The sequence below is a fragment of the Pongo abelii genome, chromosome 21 (genome assembly GCF_028885655.2).
Source record: "Pongo abelii isolate AG06213 chromosome 21, NHGRI_mPonAbe1-v2.0_pri, whole genome shotgun sequence".
In the NCBI taxonomy this organism is placed as follows: Eukaryota; Metazoa; Chordata; class Mammalia; order Primates; family Hominidae; genus Pongo; species Pongo abelii.
In genome coordinates, this window is record NC_072006.2 from 36942735 (window position 1) to 36955709 (window position 12975).

Genomic DNA, 12975 nt, shown 5'->3' on the forward strand with positions numbered 1-12975 from the left:
TGCGAAACCCAGCACACATTAGAACCCCAGGCCCTGGATGAAGGCGAAGGAGGTCACATCCTTTAGTCTAGGCCTCTGGTCTGCTACCAGCTCCTGGCCACAAACAAACCCTGTGTGTCCTCCCCCCAGAGCACTTTGGGGAGGTGGACTCTCCTGAAGACACCAGGTACACCAGGTAGCCCCACCTCCCACTCTATGCCAGGCCCACTAGCTTACTTAGTTCACTGATTTGGCCTGAGGTGAAACGCTTGAAATTAATGATTATTCTGAACCGACACTCCAGCAGCTTTCCTGGGATTCTGGCCGCTTTGTCTCATAGGAACTGGCCATAGGTCAGCCAGCCTGTTCTTCCGGGTCAGGGCTTGGGAGAAAAAGGGCTGAGAAGCAGCTGATTGGTCTGATTCAGACATGTCCCCTGTCCTTGGTAGGGGAAATTCCTTAACAGGTGCTGACACATACCCTGGATCATGTGAGGCACAGAAAGCCTGTGTGCGCTGTATCAGCGCACATGTTTATAATCTGAACAATGCTGCTTTAACATGCATATTAATTACCTAGGCATGACTTGCGTGTGTTAAAATGTCTTGTGAAAATCCTGCTTCAGGCTGGGCGCGGTGGCTCATGCCTGTAATCCCAGCACTTTGGTAGGCTGAGGTGGGCGGATCACGAGGACAAGAGATCGAGACCACCCTGGCCAATATGGTGAAACCTGTCTCTACTAAAAATACAAAAATCAGCTGGGCGTGGTGGCGCATGCCTGTAATCCCAGCTACTCAGGAGGCTGAGGCAGGAGAATCACTTAAACCTGGGAGGCAGAGGTTGCCGTGAGCTGAGATCACGCCATTGCATTCCAGCCTGGCGGAGGTCGCACCACTGCACTCCAGCCTGGTGACAGAGGGAGACTCCGTCTCAAAAAAAAAAAAAGAAAAAAGAAAATCCTGCTTCAGGACATCTAGCTTAGTGCCAGAGATTTCTCCAGCCAGCTCCCACTTCCAACAGTTCTTCCAACCAGCTCTCAGGTGATGGTACTGTAGCCTGCGTGGCTCCTGGGCCACACAGGGAGTAGCAGCAGAGGTCCAGTTGCCCTATGCAATGGGCAGGTGCAGGGTCTGGAATTGGGAGCTGCCACCACAGATTGCATCTCTGCCTGGGGGCGCCACTGGGCTCATCAGACTGAGCTCATGGCGCCCCCTGGTGGGCGATGCCAGTGGCTCCAGTGCAGCTCGGAGCCCGCAATACAAGGTGTGGCTTCTAGAAGGTACCCTGGTTTGAGATGCTGAGGTGGGAGGATCCCTTGAGGTCAGGAGTTTGAGGTCAGCCTGGGCAACATAGCCAGGCTCTGTCTTTACAAAAAATTAGCCACACCTGGTGGCACACACCTGTGGGCCCAGCCGGAGGATCACTCAAACCCTGGGAGTTGAAGCCTGCAGGGAGCCGTGATCACGCCACTGCACTCCAGCCTGGGTGACCAAGTGAGACCCTGTCTCTAAGATAGATGGATGGATGGATGGATGGATGGATGGATGGATGGACAGATAGAAGATAAACTGCGAGGCTAGCACGGGTTGTCTGGCAGGGGCTGGTATGTCTCCACGATGGAGCCCAGAGGCAGGGAGGCCCGGTGCATATGGGCAGCAGCTTATTGGGGAAGCTTTTACCAGGCACGGTTCCAGGACACAAGGGTGTGGTGTGAGTGACCTGGAGCTGTTTGTGGCTCAGGGATGGGGGCCTGGGGGTCTCATTATGCCTAGGCTTTTATAATATTTTTGCCAACCAAGGGTGGAACAAAAGGCAAAGGCAAGTGACTTGGAAAACTCGGTTTCAGCTGGGATTTATACCCTGGAGTTTTTTACTCGTTCTCTATCTAATCCTGGCCCCACCTCTTAGATGGGCTATATGACTTTGGAGAATAGCCTAGTCTGTATGTCAGTTTTCTTTTTCTAGAAGGTGAGCTCCCCAGTCTCCCTAGAGGGAGATACAGGTTCTTGCATCCAACAAAATCTGTGTGCCCACAATGTTGAGATACAGGTTCTTGCATCCAACAAAATCTGTGTGCCCACAATGTTGCAGGCAATGGGCCAGCCCAGAGGTCATACAGCCTGCCAACCCATCAGTGTGGCCCTGGCCCTGTGTGTTAGCTGATTTACCTGACCAGGAGGGGCAGTAGTGGGGAGGCCAAGTCCCAGAGGTGAGGGTGAGGCTACAATGGATCTGGGGAGTCCCCCTCCTGGTAACTGCCCCCAGGCTTTCTGCCTGTGCCTCCATCCTTCCCTCCTTGGGAACTTGGGACTCTGAGCCCCAGCTGGTGAGGGAGGAGGGGAGTGAGTGACAGGCCAGCAGACCAATGGGCCCTGGAGGATGGGGTGAGGCGGGGCTTGTGCTGCCATGGAGAGGAGAGAAGCGGTTCTGTGGGGGAGGAGGGGGTGGGTGGGAAGAGGACCTGGAGATTGAGGGGAAGGGAGAGAGCAAACAAAGGGGTCAGGAGGGAAAATAATGCACTGGCTTCCTGAGCCCCTGCAGAGGCTGAGCAGGGAGAGGGGGCCAGGGCCAGAGGGGACAGAGGCTGGCGGCGGACGGGCCGGGACAGGCAGGTCCTAAATGGCATTGTTTGAAGGGGCCGGCTAATTGCACAGAGCAGTCTGAGCCTGATACCCCAGCCCTGGCCTCCCCACTCTGTCCTGGGTGCTGGCGTCTGAGCCTTCGGGACAGCCTGTCCACATGGAACCAAGTCCTGAGCCTCCGAGCTTGGTGAGGGGGAGGCTATGGGGGGCAGCCTGGGTGGGGTTCTTGGGCAAGAGCATCACCCTGAGAATGCATCCTGGGGCCTTGGCCTGAGAACATAGAGCCCATGGCGGGGCGTCTCGGGGAACACTGCCCCTCTCGTGTCCCTGCTTCCCTTCCACCCCACCCATTCTGGCTTCTCCCACAGGAAAGCATGAAGGGAGACACCAGGCATCTCAATGGAGAGGAGGACGCCGGCGGGAGGGAAGACTCGATCTTCGTCAACGGGGCCTGCAGCGACCAGTCCTCTGACTCACCCCCGATCCTGGAGGCTATCCGCACCCCGGAGATCAGAGGTGGCTGGGCAGCGGGGCCTGGGGTGGTGTCAGGCGCTGACACAGTGAGCGGTCACTGCAGACCACTGGAGGCTTTGGGGAGAGTCTCTGACAGCTCCACCACAATTCCCCGGGAGGGAAGAGAGCTCTAGCAAGGAGGGGTGCGGGGTCGAGCCCTTCACGCCTGCCCGCAGCCCTTGGCCTCCCCTTTGGGACTCTCATCTCAGCTGGGACTCTGAGCGTGACACAAGGGTGATGGTTCCCTGTCCTCTGCCAGTCATGACAGGGGTGGTCTCGGCATGGCCCTCGGAGAGCCCTTCTGCAGTGGGACCCTCTCCCTACTCAGAGCTGGGCTGGGGTTGGGAGGAGGAGGTCTGGAGTGTGCTTCCTTTCCACCCTGCCCTGAGCAGCTCCAGTCAGCTCACTTGGGATCCCGCCCCAGCTGGGTTGGAAAGCCCTGCATTGTCCTCTCAGCTGTGCCATCCCATGGAACTTCCTGCGAGCGTGAAAGGGTTCTATTTCTGCATTGTTCCCCACAATAGCCACACTCTACATGGGAGCACTTGAGAAGCGGCTGACACAGCAGGCAGTGAATTGTTCCTGGAAATGTAGTTAGTGGTCCCTGGATGGGCAGCACCCTGCTGGAAGGAATCGGAGGGCTCCCCTTCTTGGTAACTTCAGTGTTGTTTTGGGTCCTGTCACGTGCCTGGCCCAGGGCTCTGTTGTCTTATGAATAAAATCAGTGGAGAAGATGAGCGATACCGAGGGACTGAGAGCAAATCCCTGTGGCTGACAATAGTGTAGGAGAGATCCCAGGCCATGCCACGGAGAAAAGCCCCTATCAACAAGGCCATTCCCCAGGCTGGTGCCTGCCCCCACAAAACAGACTCCTGGCTGTTTCCTCTACAGGCCGAAGATCAAGCTCGCGACTCTCCAAGAGGGAGGTGTCCAGTCTGCTAAGCTACACGCAGGTATGGTCTCTGCTCTCCCTTTTTCAGGGCTCAGGGACTTTGGCTTTCATATGGGCAACCTGAAGCCCATAAAAACTGGCCTCTGCAAATGTGTGGAGGGTTGTCGAGCTAGACGCTTTCTGCATATATTTGGCATTTTTTCAATCTGGACGATCAGTTACATTGATAAATCTCTAATATGGTAGTCCCCTCTTATCTGTCATTTTGCTTTCCACGATTTCAGTTGCTTGCAGTCAACTGCCGTCTGAAAGTATTAAATGGAAAATATTAAATGGTAAATCCCAGAAATAAACAATTTATACATTTTAAATTGAGTACCATTCTGGTGGCATGATGGAATCTCGCACTGTCCTGCTCCGTCCTGCCCAGGATTGGTTCTGTCTTTGCCCAGCATCTCTACGCTTAGGCGCTACCTGCCTGTTAGTCACTTGTAGCCATCTCCGTGATCAGATCAGTTGCAATATCACAGTGCTTGTGTTCAAGTAATGCTTGTTTTACTTAATAATGGCCCCAAAGTGCAGGAGTGATGCTGGCAATTCAGTTATGCCAAAGAGAAGCCATGAAGTGTTTCCTTTAAGTGAAAAAGTGAAAGTTCTCAAAAAGGAAAGAAGAAATCATATGCTGAAGTTGTTAGATCCTTGGTAAGAACAAATCTTCCAGCCGTGAAATCATGAAGAAGGAAAAATAAATGCATGCTAGTTTTACTGTTGCACCTCAAACTGCAAAAGTTATGGCCATGTTGTGTGATAAGTGTGTAGTTAAGATGGGAAAAGGCATTAAATTTGTAGGTGGAAGACATGAACAGAAATACGTTCTGATTGACAGCAGTGCTTTGTGCCAGGAAGCATTGAGCCTATAGCAAGGGATCCCCTGACACCAAACCATTTACTTCAAGTAATGGATGGTTACATAGATTCAAGAATAGGTTTCTACTGAAAACTATAAAAATGACTGGAGAGGCTGCATTTGCCAATGAAAAAGCTGCTGCTACATTTTCAGAAGAGTTGAAGTTGATTGAGAAACGAAACCATCCAAAACTAAGACTGCAGTGAAACCAGACTCCTCCAGAAGATAATGTCTAATAGAACCTACATTCATAAAAGTGCAAAGGAGGAAGACACCAGGTCATAAACCATGGAAGGACAGATTAACCCTGAATAGAGTGCAAGAAGATATTTTGAGAGACAAACCACTTTCATATGGCTTTTATTAACAGTATATTGTAATTGCTCTATTTTATTATTAGTTGTTAATCTGTGCCTAATTTATAAATTAAACTTTATCATAGGTATGTAGATACAGACAAAAACAGAGCACATATAGGGTTCCATCTTCCAAGGTGTCAGGCAGCCATGAGGGGTCTTGCATGTATCCCCCCTGGATAAGGGGAGACTACTGTATAGCAAACTTTTTATTCCTGGAATGAGTCCAACTTGGTCATGGTGCATTTTGAAGTTGATTTTATTCATGTATTCATGAATGAAATGGGTATATGATTTTTTTATTCATTTATTTTTGAGATGAAGTCTGTTGCCCAGGCTGGAGTGCAATGGCACAATCTCTGCTCACTGCAACCTCCCGCCTCCCAGGCCCAAGCGATTCCCCTGCCTCAGGCTCCCGAGTAGCTGGGACTACAGGCAATGCATCACCATACCCAGCCAATTTTTTTGTATTTTTAGTAGAGATGGGGTTTCACCATGTTGGCCAGGCTGGTCTTGAACTCCTGGCCTCAAGTGATCCACCTGTCCCGGCCTCCCAAAGTGACACCAAAGTGATTACAAGCGTGAGCCACCACACCTGGCCGATTTTATTTCTTTAAATATATCTGTGGTTTTGATGTTAGGATTATGTGGGCTCAAGGAATTTTTTTACAAGCTGGATTTTTTTTACTTGTCTAAGCTTATTTTAAAGAATTTCAAACAATTATGTCTTTTAAGACTTGCTACATTATCAAGCTTTCTACTTCATTTACTTTTCCAAGGTTGGATCTTTCCCATCATGTTTTGCGTTCCTTCCTTTACTGACACCGTCTGTTTCCTAATTATTCTTAGTAGAGTTTGTCAGTTGGGTTGGTTTTGCTCAGAGCCAGTATCAGTCATAAAAGTCCTGGGCAATGAAAACTCACCCTCGGCTTCCATTCTCTTTGTGGTGGCCAACCTACTTAGGGGACTCAGAAGGTGAAGAACCCAAGCCCTGGGAGGAATTAGGGCAGCTGCAGGATCAGAGGCTCAGCACTGCTGTTTTGTTTCTGGTAGCTAGTTACCAGTAACAGTAATAAAATCTCTTGGCCACACATTTCTTTTTGTTTGTTTTGTTTTGAGACAGAGTCTTGCTCTGTTGCCCAGGCTGGAGTGCAATGGCACGATCTCGGCTCACTGCAACCTCCGCCTCCCAGGTTCAAGTAATTTTCCTGCCTCAGCCTCCCAAGTAGCTGGGCTTACAGGCATGTACCACTATGCCCAGCTAACTTTTGTATTTGTATTTGTATTTTTTTTTTTTTTTGAGATGGAGTCTCACTCTTGTTCCCCAGGCTAGAGTGCAGTGGCGCAATCTCGGCTCACTGTAACTTCCACCTCCCAGGTTTAAGCGATACTCCTGCCTCAGCCTCCTGAGTATGAGTAGCTGGAATTACAGGCACATGCCACCATGCTCTGCTAATTTTTGTATTTTTAGTAGACACAGGGTTTCTCCATATTGGCCAGGCTGGTCTTGAACTCCTGACCTCAGGTGATCCACCCGCGTCGGCCTCCCAAAGTGTTGGGATTACACGCCTGGCCTAATTTTTGTATTCTTAGTAGAGACGGGGTTTCACCATCTTGGCCAGGCTGGTCTGGTGACCTCAGGTGACCTCAGTCTGCCCCAGACTCCCAAAGTGTTGGGATTACAGGTATGAGCCACCACACCCGGCATATTATTTGATTCTTGATGTAACCCTGTTGTGCTATGAGGGAAGTACTGTTATTCCAATTTTAAAATGAGGGAAATGGACTCAAAGCCACACAGTTGGTGAGTGAAGGCAAGTGCTTAACACTCCAGCCAGACCTAGCTGCTCGCTGCTTCAGCTTTTGTGTTTGGCTTATGTTGGGCTTGGTGTGAGGTGTGAGGCCTGCACGAGGAAGCCCTGATGACATGGTGCAGGTTTCATGCCATTGCTTCTGGGGCATCTGTCGTGATTGGCCTGTGTCTGCACACATATGTGGTGTGTTGTGATGAGTGACCCGGTCTCCCTGCCAGGCACAGATGATCAGTCTTGCATATTGCAGTTGCCTTGTTTCTGTGACTTGCTGATACCCTGGGTTCTTCATCATGTTCATCATGTTTCCTTATAAAGGACTTGACAGGCGATGGTGACGGGGAAGATGGGGATGGCTCTGACACCCCAGTGATGCCAAAGCTCTTCCGGGAAACCAGGACTCGGTCAGAAAGCCCAGCTGTAAGTAGCCACACCCTGAGCCAAAGCACTTGTGGCCACCACTCTACATAGCATACATAGCATGCTACATACATAGCATAGCTCCCTAGGGGAGCTTTTAAGAGACAAAGTGATGAAAAAATGTTTTGAAACTAGAAAATATAAACGAGGCTCTTGGACTGTCGTTGGAGGGTTTTCTTTTTTCTTTTTTTTTTCCGAGACGGAGTCTTGCTGTGTTGCCCAGCCTGGAGTACAATGGCATGATCTTAGCTCACTGCAACCTCTGCCTCCTGGGTCCAAGCGATTCTCCTGCTTCAGCCTCCCAAGTAGCTGGGACTACAGGCACCTACCACCACACCCGGCCCGGCCAGTTTTTGTATTTTTAGTAGAGATGGGATTTCACCATATTGGCCAGGCTGGTCTCGAACACCTGACCTCAAGTGATCCGCCCACCTTGGCCTCCCAAAGTGCTGGGATTTCAGGCATGAGCCACTGCGCCCGGCTGGAAGGTTTTCTGTATGTGCCATTTCTTTCAGGTGGTTTTTAAGTTCTTTCTTGTAACACTCTTGGAGGTGCCTAAGGGTGATAGAGTTTGCAGGGTGGATGGCTCAGCTGCTAATGACCTAGGGAGTCCACCACTTCTGTGGGTGGATTTTGTGGCTCAGAGTTTTTGAGGTATGGCAATGGGAAGGCAGTTATTGCTTATGGTCACCCAGCCCTTTAGAGACCAGACTGACAGTTACTATCCTAGGTGTGGGTTACAGTCTTCCCTTCCCAGGATATGGTCTGTATCATCCCCTTTGTGGAGATGAGAGAAGATTCCAGCAACTTACCCGAGGTTAAACATCAACTCTTCTATGCGTAATTTGGACACAGGTTCTGTAACAACCAAATTCATGTCATTTTTGACAATGAACATAGAGCCTAAGGAATTCTATTCCATCTTGATGATCTGGTGCCTTCCGGAACCCAGTAATTGGCCTTATGCTTCTTTGACATAAAAGTTTGTTTTAGAGTGAACATGAATTTTTCTTTCTTTCTTTGTTTTTTTTTTTTTCTTTTTTTTTTGAGATGCAGTCTCACTCTGTTGCCCAGGCCGGAGTGCAGTGACGTGATCTCACCACACTGCAACCTCTGCCTCACTGGTCCAAGTGATTCTCCTGCCTCAGCCTCCTGAGTAGCTGTGACTACACGCACCCACCACCACGCCTGGCTAATTTTTGCATTTTTAGTGGAGATGGGGTTTCACCATTTTATCCAGGATGATCCCGAATTTCTGATTTCAAGTGATCTGCCTGCCTTGGCCTCCCAAAGTGCTGGGATTACAGGCATGAGCCACTGTGCTTGGTCAGATTTTTATTTTTCAATCCCAGTTGGCAGGTGCCATTTCAGCTGGCTAAGTCTGTCTGCTGTGACAGGCAGAGCAGGACCCGCGGGGAATTGTCAGGCAGCTTAGCTGGCCACCCTACCACCTCTCTTCCAAGAACTGGGGAATTCTGGCTGGACTCAGTCCAGAGTCCTACCTCATCACCTGTTCACTTCCAGTTGTCCTGAAGCTGGCTACCAGGTCTCCTTCGCCACCTCAAGGCCTAATCCTTCTGGCCCCGCCACACCCCAGGCCTCCAGTCACCTAAGGCCCAGTGAGTGTCCTCTCTTGCTTCCAGGTCCGAACTCGAAATAACAACAGTGTCTCCAGCCGGGAGAGGCACAGGCCTTCCCCACGTTCCACCCGAGGCCGGCAGGGCCGCAACCATGTGGACGAGTCTCCCGTGGAGTTCCCGGCTACCAGGGTTGGTTCCCCAGATGCCCAGACCCCTGCCCCCAGTCTCTAACTGGGAGATATGTCTCACTCACTGCACTGCTGGCTGTGGCTGGTGGATAATCTGTGTCCTTTTTTCACACTGCTTTTCAGGTTCTTGCTTTTTCTTTTCTCTGCTGGGTAAGTTTCCCGTAAGCCTGTTGGCTTCTCTCCTGGTCTGATCTCAGATACACTCTGTTGGGAATGGGAGCTTTCCCTGTTGACTTGGTTCTTGCTCTAAGTTGGAAACAAGGTAGAAAACACTGACTTCCAGAACTGTCTTCTCCCTCACGTCTTCTTCACCTGTCTTGAGGCAACCCTAGCGGGTATGGCAACACTTCACTCTCTGAGAGTCCCTCGTCATTACCCATCATTTGTGCCTTTGTCATCTTTCTGTCTCTGTCTGTGGGACAGTTACAATGACTTTCTCCCACCTCTTAAGAGATACATGTTCCTGGAAAAGTTTCTTCAGCGGTCTCTCTTCTCTTTAACTTCAGTCTTTCCTCTTTCTTTTTGCCTAGGAGGCATATGGGGGTGCCGTTGGTCTCTGGTCACCGACATCCTTTGCTCTGGCCCAAACTATGTGTCCTTCTGTCCACAGTCCCTGAGACGGCGGGCAACAGCATCGGCAGGAGCGCCATGGCCGTCCCCTCCCAGCTCTTACCTTACCATCGACCTCACAGACGACACAGAGGACACACATGGGACGCCCCAGAGCAGCAGTACCCCCTACGCCCGCCTAGCCCAGGACAGCCAGCAGGGGGGCATGGAGTCCCCGCAGGTGGAGGCAGACAGTGGAGATGGAGACAGTTCAGAGTATCAGGTACGGCCGAGAGGGGCTCCTGCCCAGGGTGACTGAGGACCCTGAACATGGGGAAAAACCAGTTACCTGCTACTGTTGGTAACATACAGCGACAACAGTTGTTAGAAGTTTTGTAATTGTAATAATTGATGTGTTTGAATTCTAAGTATCTTCCATATGCACCATGGTCCTTTCTTTACCTTAATCCTCTCCCAGACATAAGTCAAATGCCAGTATTTACCACGTGAATACTGTGATTTTTCTCAACATGACATTTATGTAAGGACTGCAACTGCATACATTATACATTTCATGCGCATCCGTATCAGTTAAGGCAGGGCAGGGCATATTCAACTTCTTTTGAGATTCTTCAGTTACTTCAGGCCATCTGGGCATAAACGTGCAAGTCACAGGGGATGTGATGGCTTGGCTTGGGCTCAGAGGCCTGACAATACATATTGTGATTCTGTTCATCAGAGTGCACATACTGTATATATTGTACATATTATACCTTTGTAGACTTGCTTTTTTCTTCTATTAAGAACTAGAGTTGCCTGAGGTTCATGTCTGTAATAAATCCAGTGGTCTGGATCATAGCTTAATTAACCAATTCAGGTTGTTTATGCTTTTATTCAAGCATTGCTGCATGAAGACTCCTTACACATGTATGTATTTATGTGTTGTTAGGATCCCTTTTTTCTATGTCCATTACTACATTTTACTTTGTATAGAAGGGATCTCACTGTGGTGCCCAGACTAGTCTCAAACTCCTGGCCTCAAGCGATCCTCCTATCTCAGCCTCCTTAGTAGCTAGGACTACAGGCGTGCACCACCAAGCCCAGCTACTTTATAAATTCTTTTGTGGAAATGGAGTCTTGCTATGTTGCCCGGGCTGGTCTCCAACTCCTGGCCTCAAGCGATCCCCCCGCCTCGGTCTCCCAAGGTACTGAGAATTACAGGCATGGGCCATGGTGTTTGGCTACATCTTGCATTTTATGGCAAGCTTTTTGTTGCCCTCAGGGACAGTGGAGTGGACAGGACTTGGCCCAGGATGGCCTCTCCTCACTGGGATTTCTTCATGTGGTTTTTCTTCCAGGATGGGAAGGAGTTTGGAATAGGGGACCTCGTGTGGGGAAAGATCAAGGGCTTCTCCTGGTGGCCCGCCATGGTGGTGTCTTGGAAGGCCACCTCCAAGCGACAGGCTATGTCTGGCATGCGGTGGGTCCAGTGGTTTGGCGATGGCAAGTTCTCCGAGGTGAGTCTGGGGAAGGGCAAGGGGCTCTGCAGGCCTGAGGCTGTGCCTGCCTGCCTTCCTTTGAAGACAAAGGCCTGGGATTGCCTTCTGCAGATGTGTGAGCCTATGCCTTCACACTGTCTGGGAGGAAGGATAAAACTTCCTGTGTTAACCAGCTACAGCAGATTCCACTCATACAGGGGACAAAAGTGCTAGAAAGTTCTGGATCCATGGGCAGTTGGATTTATCTTTTGGCGGCAGAATCATCGGTGTGGACTCTGAGGGGCCAGGAGTGGCCACGTGAGCAGGTAGCCAAAAGTGTTCAGTGGAGAAGCCTGGAAGAGACCGGAAGCATGGCCGTGGCCTCTTGTCATTTAGCCCTGGGGAGAGAAAGGCATGCAGTTGGGTTTAGGGTCACCTGCTATCAGTTGTGAAAAGGGTTTTTAGTAGAATTGGTTATTTCAGAGTCTCTTGATGATTGACACTAGCCTTTTAAAATCTTTCTTGGTAATGAAATTTAGCTGGGGAAGAGCTGTGTTGGGCATAACTAGGCTGTTTTGGTTCTTACACTCTTTCAACAAAGATTTTTTTTGGAGAGGGGGAGAATGGAGTCTCAGTCTGTTGCCCAGACTGGAGTGCAGTGGTGCGATCTTGGCTCACTGCAACCTCTGCCTCCCAGGTTCAAACGATTCTCCTGCCTCAGCCTCCTGAGTGGCTGGGGTTACAGGCACCTGCCACCACACCCTGCTAATATTTGCATTTTTAGTACAGACTGGGTTTCACCATGTTGGCCAGGCTGGTCTCCAACTCCTGACCTCAGATGATCCACCCGCCTCAGCCTCCCAGTGCTGGGATTACAGGCAGGAGCCACCATGCCTGGCCTCAACAAAGATTTTAATCAGACAGACCTATCCTGTGATGTTAGTCCTACCCTCCGAGCCCTGAGAGAGGCTAAGTTAGGTGCCTAAGGTCATTGGGCAAGTTGCAGCAGCAGCAAGCCAGGCAGGATTGAAGGAAGGGCTGTACATTCCTGGGATTCAGCCTCAAGTAGAGATTCTGTTTTTCCCAGGAATTGAGCTACCATGGGGCCATTTGCCATGAGCAAATGGAAGTTTCCCAAGAGCTACAATAATATATTGAGTGTGGAGTCTACTTTGTAGGAGAGCCCCTGCATGCAGTTGCCTGCCATGACCAGCAGAGGGAGGACAAGTCCTGGGCCCATGCTGGCAGTGAGGCAGCTACTTCCAGGGATGGGAGAGCAGTAACTTCTGTCAAGTGAAGGAAGATGGATTGTTTGCAATTGCTTTGCCCCATTGAGACATAAAATGCACTTTGCAAGACAGAGTCTGAGGCTAATACAATGCAGTGTGGGGCTGTCAGCATTAGGGGATGAGATGACAATGTGGGACCTGGGTCTGGCCTGGGCAAGTGCCTGCTCAGCATGTGTACGCTGTTTGGGTTGTATTGGAGCCACTGGGCGCTGGAACCAGCACTTGTGTTGGAGCGGTTTTTCCCCCCTACCAGAGCCACAGTATTTTCTCCCCAGTGGTGGTCACACCCCCATATAGGAAATCAGGCTTTCCATGATAAAATGGAGGTTTGCATGAGTGTGAGCACTCTTTATGGAGACTAGAACATTCCCTGGGTCTTTCAGTTCCTTTTTTTTTTTTTAAAGAGATGAGGTCCTCACTGTCACCCAGGC

General features: G+C 50.2%; 1 protein-coding gene across 17 annotated transcripts in view; it reads left to right on the forward strand.

Annotated features, from left to right (window-relative positions):
- Positions 1 to 12975, forward strand: part of DNMT3B (DNA methyltransferase 3 beta) — a 47254-nt gene that overhangs the window by 15297 nt on the left and 18982 nt on the right. For 5 of the 17 annotated variants that reach the window (XM_024239125.3, XM_063720605.1, XM_054542124.2 and 2 more), the window contains exons 2-7: positions 2930 to 3077; positions 3966 to 4027; positions 7359 to 7460; positions 9104 to 9229; positions 9839 to 10060; positions 11136 to 11294. In XM_024239125.3, the coding sequence (XP_024094893.2) occupies positions 2936 to 3077; positions 3966 to 4027; positions 7359 to 7460; positions 9104 to 9229; positions 9839 to 10060; positions 11136 to 11294 (813 nt within the window). In that variant the 5' untranslated portion in view covers positions 2930 to 2935. Of the gene's footprint in view, positions 1 to 2453; positions 2749 to 2929; positions 3078 to 3965; positions 4028 to 7358; positions 7461 to 9103; positions 9230 to 9838; positions 10061 to 11135; positions 11295 to 12975 lie in introns of those variants that run through there. The other 12 variants (XM_063720602.1, XM_063720607.1, XM_063720604.1 and 9 more) reach the window with 6 other exon arrangements.